Raw genomic sequence first — 17,643 nt, 5'->3', positions numbered from 1 at the left:
CTAACTTACAATAAAATATAAAAAAAACACATTCTACTACACCTTGAGCTATGAATTATAAGAATCTCCATGTAGGTTAGCAAGAAATAGCAAGCTACATCTATTTTAGTGAATTCTATGGTCTTAAACCAAATCAATTCATCATCACCATAGAATTAAAAAACACTTGCAAAAACTAAATTCTAACTTCAATTTACAATAATAAAATACAAAATGCACCTTCTACTCTACCTGAAGCCTTCAGTATAAAAATCATTCCGTAGATTTGCAACTTAAACAAATCCTATTGTCGTAAAAATAAAAATCTCGCTACTTCAGGTGTTACTCTTTCTTTTTCTATGAATTCTGTGGTTGAGAACTTAACCCCACAAAGGTGGCATTGACAGGTTGACAATTCGGGCACATTTTAGTTAATTTCTTGCGAAAAACACGATGAATCTTTTACAACACATTAAAATTGCCAAAACTTTGTCAAATACCGCCCTCCAGTACTCGTCTCACATTCCCAAAGTACGTAAATTGTTCACTTTTCACCAAATTAGATCCTAACCTCAAAATTTTCAGCACGTCTTTAGTCGATCCAAAAGCGACTTTACTAAATATGCTGAGCACAAACCGATCGAAAAAATCCGAAATATTGGAATTTCGGCCCATATAGATTCGGGTAAAACGACCCTCACCGAGCGAATTCTGTATTATACCGGTCGAATTGAAACGATGCACGAAGTGAAGGGGAAAGACAACGTGGGGGCGATTATGGACTCGATGGAGCTTGAGCGTCAACGGGGGATAACAATCCAGTCTGCCGCCACGTACACACTATGGAAAGAGCACAATATCAACATAATTGATACTCCAGGTCATGTGGACTTTACTGTGGAAGTGGAGCGGGCTTTGCGGGTGTTGGATGGGGCTATTCTCGTGTTATGCGCAGTGGGGGGCGTCCAGAGCCAATCGTTGACTGTCAACCGGCAAATGAAACGCTACAATGTCCCCTGTTTGGCGTTTATCAACAAACTGGACCGTATGGGGGCCGACCCATACCGCGTTTTGGCCCAAATGAAGTCGAAAATGAACCACAATGCCGCCTTCATCCAACTCCCGATTGGGCTCGAGGGCGACTGCAAGGGGGTCATCGATTTGATCCAAAGAAAAGCGATTTATTTCGATGGCAATTTTGGGGACCAAATCCGAATTGAGGAAATCCCCAAAGACATGCGAACGGAAAGTGAGGAACGCAGACACGAACTCATCGAACACGTGTCCAACGTTGACGAGGTTTTGGGCGAAATGTACCTGGAAGAACGGCCGATTACAGAAAACGATATCAAGGGGGCTATAAGACGCAGTTGTTTGAAACGGAGCTTCACGCCGGTTTTGGTTGGGACGGCGTTGAAGAACAAAGGGGTGCAGCCCCTCCTCGACGCCGTGTTGGAATACCTCCCGAACCCCGGCGAAGTCCCGAATTACGCCCTGAGGGAGAAGGAAGGCTCAGAACCTGAGAAGGTTCTCCTGAACCCTGATCGCAACAACGAGAAAGGGTTCATCGCCTTGGCTTTTAAACTCGAAGCCGGAAGGTTCGGCCAATTGACGTACATGAGGTGCTATCAAGGGATGCTCAAAAAAGGGGACTCGATTTATAACGCAAGAACCCAGAGAAAAGTTCGCGTGTCACGGTTGGTACGCCTGCATTCGAATAACATGGAAGATGTGAACGAGGTGTACGCCGGGGATATTTTCGCCCTGTTTGGGGTGGATTGTGCCAGTGGAGACACTTTCGTCATTGACCCCAAAATGGGGCTTTCTCTTGAATCGATTTTCGTGCCTGAACCTGTAGTTTCCATGTCGATAAATCCAGCCAATAACAAGGATCGTGACAACTTTTCCAAAGCCATAGCGAGATTCACTAAAGAGGACCCAACTTTCCACTTCTTCTTCGACACTGATAATAAAGAGACTATTGTTTCCGGGATGGGGGAACTCCACTTGGAGATTTACGCCCAGAGGATGGAACGCGAGTATAATTGTCCCGTGGTTTTGGGCAAGCCCAAAGTGGCCTTCCGGGAGACCCTAGTCGCCCCATGCTCCTTCGACTACCTCCACAAGAAGCAATCAGGGGGCCAAGGCCAGTACGCGCGAGTCACCGGTGTGCTAGAACCATTACCTCCACACAAAAACACTCTTCTCGAGTTCGTCGACGAGACAGTTGGTACCAATGTGCCTAAACAGTTCATCCCCGGGATCCGACGTGGGTTCCTCGCCATGGCCGAAAAGGGGCTCCTTTGTGGACAGAAATTGGCCGGTTTGAAGTTCAGACTGCAAGACGGTGCGCATCACATTGTTGACTCCAGCGAATTGGCGTTCTTCCTAGCCGCGCAAGGGGCTATCAAGGAGGTGTTCGAGAGTGGAACCTGGCAGGTGCTTGAGCCGATCATGACGGTGGAAATAACAGCCCCCGATGAATTCCAAGGGAACATCATAACGCAATTGAATAAAAGACACGGGATTGTGACAGGGACTGAGGGCAAAGATGGCTGGTTTACCCTTTACGCCGAAGTTCCCTTAAACGAAATGTTCGGTTATGCGGGAGAGTTGAGGTCCAACACGCAGGGGAAGGGGGAGTTTTCGATGGAGTACAGTCGGTACTCCCCGTGTTTGCCCGAAGTACAGAATAAGTTGGTCGAGGAGTACGAAAGGAGTATGGGGATAGTGCCCGAGAAGGATAAGAAGAAGAAGAAGAATTAAGTTAGATTGTAATTCTAAGACGAATAATTTATTTCCAAGTAAAAAATATTTTATTGACTGACTAGATACAAGATAAATGAACTGTGCCTTAGAATTGCTAAAACCAAAAATGTAAAAAGTACCCAGTCTTTCGCACAGTTTAATGAATACATCCTTTGCGTATATACAGATAGGCTCTTCAAACACACAATTACGGCAAATTTCCTGAAAAATTCGACTAACCCCCCCTATGACACGTCAAATCCCAAAATCTTTGGCACAAAATCGGAAACTACCTCTGGCGTCGTTTTGATTTTTTATGGAATGGTCAAATCACCAGAGCCAGAATTATTGTCTAGCAAAAAAATTTCTAAAAAGCTTGTAGATTGAGCAACGGAATAAAACGGTTTTGATTCTCTCGTTGAAGGTTTCGTTCTTTGGATATATCTGAGATCAAACCTCCAACCCGATTTAGAATTTAATAACGCGGACCGCAGACTAAACGACACAGCTAACCTTAAGTACGAAAGAGAGCGAATTAAAAATTCTACAAAAAGATAAAACAATTCGAGTAAATATATACGAGTAAAAACTAAATTAAATACACTCTTTTTTTCTCTTAAATTACCGTCGAGATGGGATTGTGGAGAGGCGATCTGGGCGAGTGAAATCGCAAAAGTTCCGTCACTGTTATTGCTATTTGGACCAATCCTCTTCCTTCAAGGACATCAGCAGCACAACACACCACATTCTGAAAAACAAAACAAAAATGCTTTCTTTAAGAAATACTTTATTGGGTAAAGCCAAGTTGGATAAGTACAATTTTATATAAATATATTTCGCATAAAATTAACTGGGAAAAAATCAACTGAATTTTGTACTTGGAAAAATATAAAATACTCAAATTGTAACTTAATACTACTCCTTAGAAATACATAACAATTTTTGCACCTTGTTTCGATATAATCATAAAAATTATAAGAAAATCCTAAACCGACGTTAATGGAATCAAATATTTCAACAGTCTTTGTATGTAAATAATACTGGAAATATACACAGTGACTAGATATTCGATAGCAGCGTTAATACTGAATGAAGGAAGGAATACAAGATATACGATATGCAAAGCGTGGCTACAAGAAGAAAAACAAAACGAAAAAATACTGTTACACCCCTTTAAAAATCCGCATCAAAAATACCCCTCTTCCTAATCAAATACATAGAAAAAAAAACAGACTTTTTGATTATATAGGCACTGATTACTAAAAAATCACAATTGCCCCACCCCCAGCCCTCTCAAATCTAATTCGGCGGTGGAAAAGCGATAAGAAATGCAACAGTCGAAAAGAACAACATTAGTAACAGGAGTGAGACTGTGATGTCTTGCAGTGTCGGCGATGTCACTATAGTTGTCTTTACGTCAAATTCACAGAGTGCCGTTAGCGTATCCAGTAGGCGAGGCAGCCCCCTTCCTGGCAATGCTTCAGTCACGTCTAGGGTGCTGCACAGTCGCCCCTGCAATCAACCACAGTCTCACTCACTGCTTTTCTCGATGTGACACAGACACACTGGATTTTACTGGATGCTCGGACGAGATGATGTGTTAGTCGCAAGCGTGGCAAGCATCCAAAAAAATGCAGTTTTTTTATTGGTTAGAAGAAAGCAACTCACCTCGTCTACGCCTATCTTGCGGCATGCTTCGATGAAGTTGTCCACGTTTCGGCGACAGCGAGCCATCGTTAGCTTTGGCTGAAAAAAAATATTATAAATAATTATTGATAATTTCTAGGAAATCTTTACTGCAAGTGTAGAGATTTAAGCCAATATTTCTGGAATTTTTTAAGTCGAGCTCGAGATCGAAAATTTTTAGATCTAAGCCTAAGTGAGTCGAAGCGACACGAAAAGGCTCGAATCAACCCGAAATGTCTCGTGATGTGATGCGAAACGACCAAAAAATCTGCTTGACATTTTTTTACATTTTTACATAAAACATAATTAAATTAACAATTTGCAACAAATGATGATTAGTAGTGTTTAAATTTTTGCTTTTGCCAAATCTTCTCAAAAATAAGACGAAAAATCACCAAATTAGTTTAAAAAATATTTTAGTTTTATTTGTATTTTCTGAAATTTCTTCAGAGCGTCAAAAAAATTACTAAATTTCGCCGAAAAATACATTATTTGGTCTTTTCTGGAGTGTTTTAGTACGTTTTTCAGGCAGACACAGTACTATTTTGAAAAATTTCGTTAAAAGCAAACCGAAAATTTACCAAAGTAGGCCAAATTAGCGCTATTTTTGCATTTTTAGAGCGTTTTAGTACGTTTTTGAAAAAAATACAAAGTTTTTTCGAAAGCTTTTCATAAAACTACCTGAAAATTTACCAAATTATATTGAAATTGATATTATTGTAGCTTATTTCACTCAATTTAGTTGGTTTTTCAACCAGAGACTCATTTATTTTACAAGATTTGTTAAAACGTGGCTAAAAATTACAAAAATAAGTCTAAATTCACGTTATTTCAATTTTGAATGAAATTTTGTCAAAAATAAGCCCAAAACACAAAGTTTTCAAGTCTTTGAGCAAGTTTTTTACTATAGTCTTAGTTTTTTGCGATATTGTGCTAAAACTAGCCAAAAAACACCAAAATAAATCATTACTTTTGTCTTTTTCAAGTGTTTTAGCATGTTTTTCAGATAACAACGTAAATATTTCGTTAAAGAAAAAGCCAAAAAATACAGAATTAGACTAAAAATAGTGTAATTTTTGCCTTTTTCAGGGTTTTTGAGCAGATTTGCGAAATGTAAATTCGACAGTATTAGAAAAAAATTAAATCTGGAAACCTGGTGAAACTTTTTCACCACGGATCTCAAAATTTTATTTTTTGAGCTGGCAACACTGGTTCATTTCCAACTGCGTCCAAAAGTAAATTATTTTGGTCTTTTCCAGAGTGTTTTAGTACATTTTTCAGCCAAAAACAGAACTATTTTGCAAATTTTCGTTAAGAAAAATTCAAAATTTACCAATTTAGGCCAAAATTGGTGTTGTTTTTGCATCTTTTGAGTATTTCAATACGTTTTTGAAAAAAATCGAAAGCTTTTAATAACTAGCTGAAAATTTACCCAATTTGATTGAAATTGATATTATTTTATTTTGTTTCACTAATTTTGTTGGTTTTTCAACCAGAAACTCATTTATTTTGAAAGTTTTTGTCAAAACATGAGTAAAAATTCCAAAAATAAGTAAATTTTCATTCGATTCAGCTCGTTTTTGAGTGAAATTTTGCAAAAAATAAACCCAAAAACATAACAATTTCAAGTTTTTAAGCACGTTTATAAACTATAATATCTGTTACACAATCCAAAAAAAAAACAACAAAACGAGTCAATTTTTGACCAACAAAACTTCCTTAAAATAAGCCAAAAAATTACAGAGCTAGATCAAAAATATTGTTATTTGCGCCTTTTTGGGGCATTCAAGCTCGTTTTTGAGAAGATTTGCGAAATGTAAATCTTTGACAGTATTAGAAAAAATTAAATCTGGTAACTTTTTAAAATTTGGCAACACTCAATTCATTTCAATAATTGGTACTTACGACCGCCGGCGATGGTACATGAATGCTCGCCACCGACCTAGGTTTGATATGATTCGCTAAATGACACAGCACTACACCATCAGTCAAAGCAGGCGCTAAATCCTCCGGAAGAGTCATTTTCAATCGAGTTTCAATAATCTGCAAACAAAACAATAACAAAATTTAATCAAAAATAAAATCAATCAAATTTAATTACATTTCGCAACTGATTGATTAAATCGGTCTCCTCGCGCGCCTTATCAATTTCCCTCCTCATCGTGAACGTCATCTTCTCCACCGGCACGTCTTTATTCCAACTAATCGTTCGATTGGTCTTCACCCCGTTCAATCCCTTATTATCATTGGCTCCATTTATGTAAAGTCTCGGACTCCCATTACATCCTGGTACATTATCATGCGATAAAATTCCTGTTTTTACTTTAACCGGCGATTTCGGCTTGACATAGTCTTGGATGTATTTATTGCCGTTTTGTGTTTTGTATGGTGACGTCTTTTCCGGTTTTTTCGTGTCGTCAAAGACGTATTTAGCGCCGCTCAATACCGCATTGAGTGGTGTTGGGTCGGATTTAGACGTCGCCAAAGATCCATGTGCGTGATGGGTCGGTGTATTGGGTTCGGTTTTGTACGTTGTTTGATCGTCGGGGTTTTTCGTTCGGTAGATTGCAGGCACGTCGTGGGCCCTTTGTTGCTTTAAGGCGTCTTTATATTCTCTGAAAAACAAAAATGTCGATTGAAATAAACTAATCAAAGTAATTCCACATCAAAACGATCACTTTTAAATCTCATTGTTTCCGATTTTCGTAAATTTGAGATATGTTATAGAACACAAAAATTAAGTCTGTTTTTTTTTTTAATGGAAATTACCAAGTCAAAATTTTGGTAAAAAAATTGGTAGCAGCTTGTCTCCATAGCCACAAATTTTGTTTGCTCTTTGCTTTTGACCCTAGAAATTTTGTTAGAAAATTATGGTTATGTTTTCAAATTGAGATCTTGTCAAAATTTTGACTTTTATGAATCTTGTGTGCCTGTTTGCTCTTTGAAAGTGCTACAATTGAATACTTGAAAATTCAGTGCTAATAATTTTGATAGAAACACACCGCAAGTAAGTACAATGTTGTGAAGAAAAATGAGGTTCTTGCTACAAAAACTTTAATGAAAAAGGATATACAGTATGATGAAAAAAAGGCGCCCGTGTTAACCCACACGTAAGTGATCTTTTATTAAAGACTATTTCGAAGACCAAAATTGGATTTGTGCTCTTATCAGTAAAATATAGACTTTCCTTTTTAGCAAAGAGAAATCTATTTAATTAACAGTTTTAAAATAATTTTATTGTTAAAGTCTAGATTTTGATACAGTTGACGGTGTTCTTAAAAAAAATGTGTAAAAAAACTATTGAAATAAACTTTATTGAAGATGTTAGGATACCATTTCTTGGCTCCGAAGAAAATTTATCAATGTTGCAACATTGCAAATATCCTAGTATACAGAAAATGTCCAAGTAATATTCAATTATTGGAAACGGTAGCAACAAAAAAATCAATTTTCAATGTTGTTTGTTCTGTGAAATTTGAACGATTAAAGTCAAAAAGGTTTCCTAGATACGAAATATACCTGAGTGAAATAGTTTTTTAGTGAAAGAAATTTGTGCAATATTGCCGCTTTGTGCTGTTAGACAAACTGTTTAAATTTTAAAAAGAATCTATTTAGACTATTTTTGGAATGATGGCCACAATGTTTTAATAAAAAAGGACGCGCCTGTTTCAATCGTGGGCGCCTTTTTTTCATCACCTGTATATACAAAAAAAAATTAGAAAAAGATACAAGTAGGTATTATGATGAATGGCAATAAATTTTGTGTAATTTATTGAAATGAGCTCAAAGTTGAGATGCATTTTATAAATTCTTCTTCCGCTTTAGTTTCAAAATTGTTACTTTTTCAACTCGTTCCTCAAAAACGATGCACAAGACCATAATTTAATTGCGTTCTTTCCGAGGTTCTTTCTCATTCATGTTTATTTTGTATTCAAGTCAATTTCTTGCTAAAAATTGAGAATGTTTAGCAAACCTGCATTAAAAATTGTGTCTACATTTTAACGGGCCCTTTTTCTAACTTTCTGCTTGCGAACTATTCGTTTCCAAATTTCTAAAAACTGTTAGTAGTACCGAATTTGTTCCTTTTTTGGTGTTTCGTCTCCAAATTTTCTTAGACGATTTTTTGTGTTGACGTTTAATGACATTGTTTTCAAATTAATTCAAAAACCGGAACTGCCAACTTCCTTTATTAAAATTTCCATCAATGAATTTACTAGTAGTGCCAACGTTAAGACTGTTTGGCACAGACTTTAAGTGACACGTAATTCACCGTTTTTTATTTTTTCAATGTACACTTGAGTGCAAAAAAAAACGCAAATTGTCAAATTTTTATTATTTAGTATTTGGTGATCTTGGCAATGCAGTGTCATAGTCAATGTTAAAACGAAATGGAAAAACATGAAACATCTTGATATAAGTTTGGAAGATGCCTGACAATTATGAAATTGTGACAAAGGAAACATAAAAAAAACTGGCATTTATTAACAGGCCAAATTACATTATAAAAAAAAATCTATTTGCGTTTTTTTGCAGTACCTCGTAGCAAGAATAAATTATCTTAATGGTGATTTTTCCTTACTTGTAAGTTTGTATTTGGTGCAGTGGCTTGACCACCTTCTCCTCTTCGTTGTTCCCATTACAACCCTCGCTCGGACTCTCAACATCGTCGTCGTTCTCGGGGGCAGGAGACGCCGTCGACGGCGTCGACAAAATCGAATGCGTCCCATTTGTCGACAACGGCGTCGACATCCAACTCTTCTCTTCCATATCCTGACTCCATCTCTTCTCAAATCCATCACTACTCGTACTATACCCACTATCCACATTCTGTCTTTTATGTTTCAACCTATCGACCATCAATGGTGGTCCTGGTGACGACCCAGCGCCACTTTTCCTCGACTTTCGACCCAGTGTCCCTCCACCTGTCTTCCTATCCAACCTCATCGCTTCATTATCCAAATATTTGAAAATATGGACACGACCACGTCGACATAGACTCGCCGGTGGACTCGTCAAAGGATTATCCTCGACGTGGAGTTCAATCAATGTGGCCATATCCCGGATCTCGATGGGGAGTGTACCAATGCGGTTTGCCCTCAGGTCCAGCCTTACGAGTTTCAAAAAGGTCACTTCAATGGGCACGGCGAGGAGGAGGTTATTACGGAGGACTAGCGACTGGAGAGAGCGGAGGTCACCCATACGAGGGGGTAAATGGGTCAGTTGATTACAAGAAGCGTCAAGTTCCATCAAGTGTGACATACGATTAAGTTCGTCCGGTAATTGGGTGAGATTGTTGTTCGAAACGAGAAGAATCTAATAAACGAGGCGTTAGCCGAGTCCAATATTGAGACATTTATACGTACTTTGATCGGAAGTTGGCACAACTCGCGTGGAAGTGAAGTCAATTGATTTCGACTCAAATCGACGTAAATTAAACATTGCAAATTGATTATGCTATCGGGGATGTAGCGAATTGCGTTGTGATAACATTGGAGTTTTTCTAAAAAATGGAACGTTGTTACTTCTTCGGGGAGTTCGCTGAAGCGGTTTTTCGACAAGTCTGAAACAATACCAAAGTCGCACACACAATTTTTTCTATTTTGAGGCAGGCAGAACAATGGAACATTCATATCATTCAAAAAAAAATCGTATGGTTGATTTGTCTTGAATATTAATGAAGACACGTCTCCAGAGACTGGAAGTTATTTATAAACGACGTAAGAATCCGTTTTGTAATTGAAAAATAGCCATGAAAATACAGTTTTCCAAATGTAAAATTGTGTTATTTAATTTCTAAACATAACGCCAAGGAATGAAAAATATAAATTGGCACAAAACCAGAGTTGAAATTATTTATATCTCGGCTTTAACAATTCTGATTTTCAGATTTAGAATCAGCACAGCAAACAAAAAACATTTGCAGACCTTTATTATTTTTATTCGTTACAACAATAAGCATTTGATTATCTATAAAATCATTATTGGGAACGTTGAAAATATTTTTATTGCTTCTCGAAACGTCCTTCATAATGTATCATTTCCAGTTTTTCAACCAAAAAAAGAACAGTGCAGGTAATTCTTTATTGAACAAGCGCAAAAAAGTGTCTGCTACACGTGAACCGCGTTTGAGCGTCAAGCGCAATAACCCCTTTTTTACACAGTCTGTATCAAAAACAAAAATATAAATAAAATATTTTAACCGCAAATATCACAAAAGTGACCACTAAATCACAAGTAAAAGTTTTACCATTCAGCCAAGGAGAAAAAATTTTATTTTTGCGCCTAAACGTTTTTACTTTTACTGTGACAATAATGACATTTACCAATGGCTCTTTCGGTGCTTCAGCAATTTCTAAATTGTAGATTATCAGCACTCGACATTTTGCACTAGTTAAATTAAGAAACACTTTTGAAAATCCCAATACCAATTCCTGACACGTGATGTTTGTTTATAAGTGTTGTTATGATTATATTACTTGCAAAGCGTCCTGATTATTTCGTTCGTTTACTTGCTAATTATAGTGTTGCTCTTTACTCTCAATCTGATTTGGTTTGCAAATAAAATAATACATGTTATTCGGAGTAAAAGTGACTCAGCCGAATTATTTACCTCACTATGTTTGTTCAGCTTCGCCACATAAACTATCACTTTTCATCTTAATACCTTAATATTGGAGAAATAATAAAAGTCTTAAATTAATTTCTCTACAAAAAATCTAAATTTATTGAATCAGAAGAAATTAACAAAAAATTTGATCTGAGATTATTACTTACAAATGCACGCTGAGTGTAAGATCAAAGAGATTTTATAATTAGCTCAATTTCATGTTTATTTTGATTTGACAATAGAAAAATCGTAACTTTTGGGCACATGTGCAGAAAATTGCACGGTAACCACGACAACCAGACGTGACAAAATTAATGATTCCGATAGTGTTTCAAAGTTTCCTGCTGTTTGAAAACTTTTCAACAACCCGCAATCATATTTCCTCGCAGACTCATAATTGGATTTGGTAATAAATAACAAGTCGCAAACACTTTCATTCGAGTTATTGAACATAAATTAAACCAGTCGTTTAGAAAGGCCGTCGATTGAAATTATCTCATCAAGGTTAACTAACCCCAGTAATTCTAATTGTCGTTTGTTTCGCTTATCACAGAGATAAACGTACTGGGAACAGAAAAAATGATAATATAAATATAGTCGTGGCTTTCCCCTTTATCGTAAATCCCTCTGTTGACATTTCTATATTTGTATTCAATTTAACATTTAAAATGGGGTGAACCCACAGCTGGCCCCACGTCGGGCGCCGAATCTTTCTACAATTAAACTTCAAACGGACGCAATTAAACAAATCAAAGCTTCGGAGAAGTGGCAAGATAGTTAATCAAAATTCATAATTTTCTGAATAATACAAGATTCGATTTGAGTCTCATGTTTAATGGAGAGTTTTGCTAGTTTGTGATGACAACGTTGATGTAAACCTAAAACGTGTTTAAGTAAACACAAATTTAAATACGAAAAAAATATGTCATGCTAAAAAATTCCAGATTTATAGTTCAAGTCTTGATTGTCGTCCTTGTATTTAGTGCGAAATTATGCGTCACTAACAAATTTGTAAAACAAATGTAACGAAGGAAATATGTGTCTATTTATAGTTGACACATTTAACAAGTCTTTTTTGATTGATAATTTATTTAACAATTAAAACAAAAATTGTATTACACTTAAATGGTAAATACCTACAGGCTACAGGTTTAAAATCCTCTTTGATAACCAAAGTTATTACAAAAGTAAACAGTTCTGCGGTATTTAGGGCGTCACTGTTGATAAACCAAGCCCAAACAAGAAAACCGAAAGGTCATCCAAGAAGAGAAAAAGTTAACTTGCTGGAAATTTATTAAACATTTGTTCATCAAAGAGAAGTTGTTATCATTTTAAACAACTCTCTTGAGAGTGGCACTTGCTTTCAAGAGGCTCAACTTTTGATTTTATCTGAACTTCTTCACCAAACATGAAAAAATTTTCTCATCAGAAACCCTTTCAAACGAGGGGATACAAGGATCGATAACCATTTACTTAAATTTTTAACGTTTCTATTAATCGCAGCGAAACTCGACGTTTTCATTCACTTCAAGAAGCAGTTGCTTGAACCCGTCCTATTTCTGGTAGCAAATCGCTGCAACTCTTAGGTAAACACAAAAAAAAAAAAAAAACAAACACCCGACACATCATACAGAAATTATGAGCCGTTTTAGCGATTATTACTCGTAAAATGTGCATATTTCGGTTAGAAAAGTCACATCTTCGAACATTAAAAACTCGTAAAACCAACGATGTTTACATTTTTCCAAATTTATTTATGCTGAGGTGACACCGGAAATAGTAGATTACACACCGAGGTGGAAAGTATGACCGTTGCGTCAAGGTTAACTGTATACACTTTCATTGACAACCTCATTTTTAATTACATAAAGTTCTTTAAAAAAGCAAAAAACTGGATAAAAAACAAGGTAGGTAATAGGTTTGTCACTTCCTTACCCTTCGTCAAGGTTGGAAAAGTCAACATTACATATACGGTTGTGAATAAAAAAAATTCCAAGAGCAAATTAAATAAAAATTGCACTTTTACTGTGAGGAAAGAAAAAATTGCCCCCTAAATATTATTTCAAAGAAGCATGATTTAATAATGGAAGAATGTGAACAAGTACGGAATGTTTCCGGCGATTTTTGGCACGTGTTGAATTTCATTTATGGAAGTTTGAAATGCGACGAGATTCAAACTCATCAATATTGAACCGAAAACCGTCCTTTTACCGCACTATTTTCGCCAATGTTGACCTTTGACATTGATTTCCCGTCTTCCAAGTCGTCAAGGCTGTTATTCATTTCCTATTATCACGAAAATAATCCTTGAAACACACTGTTTATCGTCTTTTATAGTGCAATAACACAAAGTGTATACAATTTTAAAACGATGGGAAAAAAACAACAGACGTCACGCTTCCAAGCCCTAGAACAACTCGAAAAGACAATGAGGGGAAGATTAGACGGTCATTTCCTCTCCGTGACATGCAACAACGACCCCTTCGTAGTCAAAAAATACAACTTTGACATTATTGTCAAATTTGACAATCACATGTGTCGTTGTCATAGCAACCGGTCACGTAGTCCTGACAACCATTGTTTAAATTGACAAAATGAATTTGACAATCACATGTGCCGTCGCCTTGACAACCATTCAATTGTTTAAATCGTAGGCAACTAGAAATGTGATATTAACTGGAAGTTGAGGCGAATGAAAGTGAGCTTTATCTCCGCTTCCGTCGTTTTATTGATGACTGACTTTATAGCAGTTGCGGTAACTTTTAAACAAACAACGGTTCGATTCATGGGCCCCTTATCGGGGAAGATAACATTTGTAAGTGGAAAAAGTAAAATTTTACCTGCTACAACGGTATCACGTAAATTGTACTTTTCACTGGTTTTGGGGAAGTCTTTGAGTTTTCGGTTGCTCAACTTGAGCTCGCCACTTTGGTTCGCATCGTCGAGGATCTTCTCCAGCGAGCGCGTTAACTGATTTTGTATGTGTCCGTTTATATTTTGAACCAACATTGCCATGATGCATGGCAAAAGCGCCAACACGAAACCGGCTTTTCCGCGACTTTTCCACACACTTTTCACACAGCTTTTCCACTCATGACATCATGAGAGACAAGGGCGAGGTGTTTATCTCATGCAGAGGGCGCTGCAGCGTCACCATCGACGAGAAAACCGAATAGATGGCCGATGAACGAGCTTTATTACACAAAAAGGCGCTTCACATTGAACCTAATCGGTATTAATCTTGTCACTCTATGTATTAATCGTCAAAAAACCTAATTGAACTAAGACAGTGTCTCTGTAGGCCACATTTTAAACAAGTTCTCACTCTAGTTTATCACAGTCTGTAGTTACTAAGCCAACTATTGAGGATGAGTTTTGTTATCATAAATGCAATAATGCAGTTTTAATCGATTCAAAATGTGTTTGTGAGTCATTTTTATGGTTTTATCTGATAAATGCCCCCATATGTGCCGGTATTTCGCATAGAAAGCCCCAATTGTCCGTGCAACGTTGACGTATCTGTCATCTGTCAAATCGAGTGATTAAATTCGAAACGTCAAAATTTGTATGTTTGAAATGACATTATTTTCTCCTTATCAGAAAGATCCACCAGTGTAACAAAGAACTTTCGCGATATAATGTCGATTTAGTGTCCATTTCGCGTGAATAAATCGAAAAAATGGGAATATTTGGAACCACAAGCGACACCATCGCGGACGAAGTAGGTGAGTCATGTCCCAAATCTTGTTTTTCATCGATTATTTATTGTGAGTCACGCTGTAGAAAAGGCAACGCACGAGAACAACAGTGAGGAGAACTGGGAACTCATCATCAACATTTGTGATAAGGCTGGCAAGTCGCCGGAGGACGCCAAGGCGTACCTGAGGGCTGTCATCAAAAGGCTGCACAGCCAGGACCCCCACATCGCCATCCAAGCCGTCACGGTGAGTTTACGCGTGTGTGGAGCCCCCCTAACCCCGAATTAGTTGCTAGACGCCTGTGTCAAGAACAGCGGAAAGTTGTTCCACGTCGAGGTCGCTTCCAGGGAGTTCGAGAACGAGTACACGAAACTGCTGCAGAAGTCGCACGTTAACGTGTCGAGGAAGTTGAGGGAGGCCTTGAAACGGTGGGCCGAAAACGAGTTCAAAACCGATCAACAACTCAACCTTATTCCTTCGCTTTATACAAAGTTGAAAAACAGCGGAGTTGACTTTACTTTTGCGGACATGGTAAGTGGCAAATTGTGCAATTGGGGTCTTGATTGTGGGTGTTTAAAGCCGGCGAAGAAATCCACTCCTGTCAGTAAAGACCCCAATGTTGTTGAATCCCAAGAAGAGGAGAATCAAATCTTGAAAGCCATAGAATTGTCATTGAAGGAAAGCTCCTCATCGTCGCCGCGAGCGTCCTCTGCGAGTGGGAGTCTCTACCCCAGTGCCAATCTTGCGGCTGCTAATAGTTCAACAAATTCAACTCCTGTCAAAGAACCGAAGAAAGTCAGGGCTTTGTATGATTTTGAAGCAGCTGAAGACAACGAACTCACCTTCAAGTCGGGCGAAATAAGTGAGTTTGGTGCGAAAATCGGTCAAAATAACTGTTTTTCCAGTTTTTGTGATAGATGATTCTGACCCGAATTGGTGGAAAGGGAACAATCAAAGGGGCGAAGGGCTTTTCCCCTCGAATTTTGTCACGAAAGACTTGGACGTTGAACCTGAGAAATTTTGTAAGTATTCAAATTTGTTGATTTTATTGGGTTTAAGGTTACTTAAATGTTTACTTTTTCCAGTGTATGAGAAGGCGAAGAAGATCGTGCAGTTCAAGGAGACAGTGGAGGTGAAACCCACCCCCGAAGACATAGAAATCAACGAGGAGAAAATCGACCGTTTGTTGCACCTCCTCCATGAGGCCGACCCAACGAATCCGGAGACGGACACCGAAGAGATGTTAAAATTAGAACGCGAGGTGAACCTCATGGGCCCCCTTATCGATTCCGAATTGGAAAGAGTGGACAAGAAACACGCCCAATTGACCCAACTGAGTGCTGATCTGGTCGAAGCTCTCGGTCTTTATCATTCTCTGATGCGTGAGCCCCAATTCCCCCCCAAGATGCCTTACAATTATCCACAACAGCCCCCGAATTCTATGACGTACAATGGTTTGCCGCCGCAGCCACCGATGGGGATGGGGGCGCCGTTGCCCCCTCCGCCAGGCATGCATTATGCGACAATGCCGATGATGTCGACGGCGGGGATGCCGCCGCCACCGCCGCCGCAGTTTATGATGCATCAAATGCCGGATGATAGGAGGTGAGCTGTGATTAGAGATAAATTGGAAGATTTTAATGTTGTTTCAGGACTCAGAGCTATGGGAGTATGGTGCCCCCGAATTTTCCAAGCAGTGTTGCCGGATCTCAGACTCTTATTCACAACGGACCCCCACCGCAGTCGCAAAGTCAACATTACATGCCTCCTCCAAAGTAGGAGGCCGTGGAAGTATTGTTATCAGATTCTTTTCCTTATAACCGATATGTGATTTAACAGTTTAGTTATTTTGATAATATCATGTATTTTATTACGGATTTCTTCACTATCTTTGTTGTTTTAGTTTATTTATTCATGAAAATTGATATTAAGTTACTTGCAGGTGTATGGAGGGAAGGTAGTGAAGAAATTATTATAAGTAATCTTGTAGACTTGATGTAAAGAGAAATATGTATATGAATAAATTTTATGAAGAAATTTAAGTCGTTTTATTGATAAATCATTTATGTAGTGTACCAACGTTAACAGTCAAGTGATAAACAAAATGTCATTTAAAAAATAAATTATTTTCCACAAACCATACTTAGGAAAACAGTAGGACGCAAAGTCGATTTCAGCGCATTAGATGAGTGTGTCTTTTTAATATTATTTATTTTTTCTAATAATCATTTGCCTTTTGTACCCGAAATTCTCTAAAAATTTTGAGCGCAAGTCTTTGTTTTGCATTAAAACAAATAAAAACCCAAAGTTTCTTGTTATTTACACAAAAAATGCACTCAAAAGCCATAAGGTCACTACTTATAAGCTTTGGAAGGCTAAGTGGTTTTTTGACATCCGACAAAAAATTAAAAAGCCTTTCTCGTGCTATAGCAAATTATTCTTACCTTATTAAAGCAAACAATGCAAAAGTTAGCATTAAAATATTTAAAAATTAAACCACTAATGAATCTTTTAACAAAATTATGAGCGTCCTTGAAATTGAAAAATTATGTAGTGAAATAAAGGCTACCAACGTTAACTGTCATTGGGTGGAAAACAAAATTGTTTTCAATAAAATAGTGAAAGCAAAAGTAAATTCTGGGTCATAAAATCAAATTCACAAATTAGCTAACTGTATTTTCTATTTTATCTGTTATAAAATAATGAATTGTCTACCAATTCCTAATTTCAAAACCCCCTAGAGTTTGAAAATTTAAAGCGGCAGTCATTATTGTTTTGAATGAATTAAAACAAATAAAAACCAAGTTTTAAGTATCTTATTGATCATTACTGTTATACATATGTGTATGCTTGGTTGCATATTGTAGATATTTGTATATAATAAACTTAGTCTTAAGCTGACTCTTAAGTTGATTGCATGGTGCT

The 17,643-nt window shown here is 37.4% G+C and overlaps 4 protein-coding genes across 6 annotated transcripts in view; 2 read left to right on the top strand and 2 right to left on the bottom strand.

Annotated features, from left to right (window-relative positions):
- The first annotated feature begins 360 nt into the window (after positions 1-360).
- Positions 361-3,144, top strand: LOC123013590 (elongation factor G, mitochondrial). The gene is made up of 2 exons (XM_044412213.1): positions 361-510; positions 565-3,144. The coding sequence occupies exons 1-2, from the start codon at positions 433-435 to the stop codon at positions 2,743-2,745; spliced, it is 2,259 nt and encodes a 752-aa protein (XP_044268148.1). The 5' UTR covers positions 361-432; the 3' UTR covers positions 2,746-3,144.
- On the bottom strand, positions 2,747-14,333 carry LOC123013592 (leucine-rich repeat and calponin homology domain-containing protein). 2 transcript variants are annotated; one of them, XM_044412215.1, is made up of 7 exons: positions 13,861-14,173; positions 9,777-9,973; positions 8,993-9,726; positions 6,515-7,028; positions 6,319-6,456; positions 4,396-4,473; positions 2,747-3,475 (listed from the first exon to the last, which is right to left on the bottom strand). In XM_044412215.1, exons 1-7 carry the CDS (start codon positions 14,033-14,035, stop codon positions 3,344-3,346), a joined length of 1,968 nt encoding a protein of 655 aa, XP_044268150.1. In that variant the 5' UTR covers positions 14,036-14,173; the 3' UTR covers positions 2,747-3,343. The 2 variants fall into 2 exon arrangements, with proteins under 2 accessions (XP_044268150.1, XP_044268149.1); XM_044412214.1 differs by lacking the exon at positions 2,747-3,475 and adding an exon at positions 3,502-4,239 and having other exon boundaries at positions 13,861-14,333.
- On the top strand, positions 14,299-16,755 carry LOC123013593 (signal transducing adapter molecule 2). Of its 2 annotated transcripts, XM_044412217.1 has the most exons (7): positions 14,333-14,745; positions 14,804-14,964; positions 15,007-15,249; positions 15,298-15,580; positions 15,624-15,740; positions 15,804-16,323; positions 16,371-16,755. In XM_044412217.1, the coding sequence occupies exons 1-7, from the start codon at positions 14,700-14,702 to the stop codon at positions 16,495-16,497; spliced, it is 1,497 nt and encodes a 498-aa protein (XP_044268152.1). In that variant the 5' UTR covers positions 14,333-14,699; the 3' UTR covers positions 16,498-16,755. The 2 variants fall into 2 exon arrangements, with proteins under 2 accessions (XP_044268151.1, XP_044268152.1); XM_044412216.1 differs by having other exon boundaries at positions 14,299-14,745; positions 15,007-15,580.
- A 793-nt stretch (positions 16,756-17,548) lies between these two features.
- Positions 17,549-17,643, bottom strand: part of LOC123013594 (rhodopsin) — a 6,889-nt gene continuing 6,794 nt past the window's right edge. Inside the window, exon 4 of the mRNA XM_044412219.1 lies at positions 17,549-17,589. The gene's annotated coding sequence lies outside the window, so the exon portion shown is untranslated. The remainder of the gene's footprint in view (positions 17,590-17,643) is intronic.

This window comes from Tribolium madens, unplaced genomic scaffold (genome assembly GCF_015345945.1).
Source record: "Tribolium madens isolate multiple individuals breed KSU strain unplaced genomic scaffold, Tmad_KSU_1.1 Scaffold_96;HRSCAF=242;Tcas5.2_LG5, whole genome shotgun sequence".
Classification (NCBI taxonomy): Eukaryota; Metazoa; Arthropoda; class Insecta; order Coleoptera; family Tenebrionidae; genus Tribolium; species Tribolium madens.
This window is presented reverse-complemented; position numbering and strand designations above follow the sequence as displayed.

Coding starts and splice junctions, on each gene's coding strand:
- LOC123013590 (XM_044412213.1), top strand. CDS start 433: ATGAATCTTTTACAACACATTAAAATTGCCAAAACTTTGTCAAATACC. Junction 511..564: donor ACTCGTCTCACATTCCCAAA/GTACGTAAATTG, acceptor CAAAATTTTCAG/CACGTCTTTAGTCGATCCAA.
- LOC123013592 (XM_044412214.1), bottom strand. CDS start 14,035: ATGGCAATGTTGGTTCAAAATATAAACGGACACATACAAAATCAGTTA. Junction 9,727..9,776: donor TGTGCCAACTTCCGATCAAA/GTACGTATAAAT, acceptor CTCGTTTATTAG/ATTCTTCTCGTTTCGAACAA. Junction 4,474..6,318: donor ATGTACCATCGCCGGCGGTC/GTAAGTACCAAT, acceptor ATTTTTTTTCAG/CCAAAGCTAACGATGGCTCG.
- LOC123013593 (XM_044412216.1), top strand. CDS start 14,700: ATGGGAATATTTGGAACCACAAGCGACACCATCGCGGACGAAGTAG. Junction 14,746..14,803: donor CACCATCGCGGACGAAGTAG/GTGAGTCATGTC, acceptor GTCACGCTGTAG/AAAAGGCAACGCACGAGAAC. Junction 16,324..16,370: donor CAAATGCCGGATGATAGGAG/GTGAGCTGTGAT, acceptor ATGTTGTTTCAG/GACTCAGAGCTATGGGAGTA.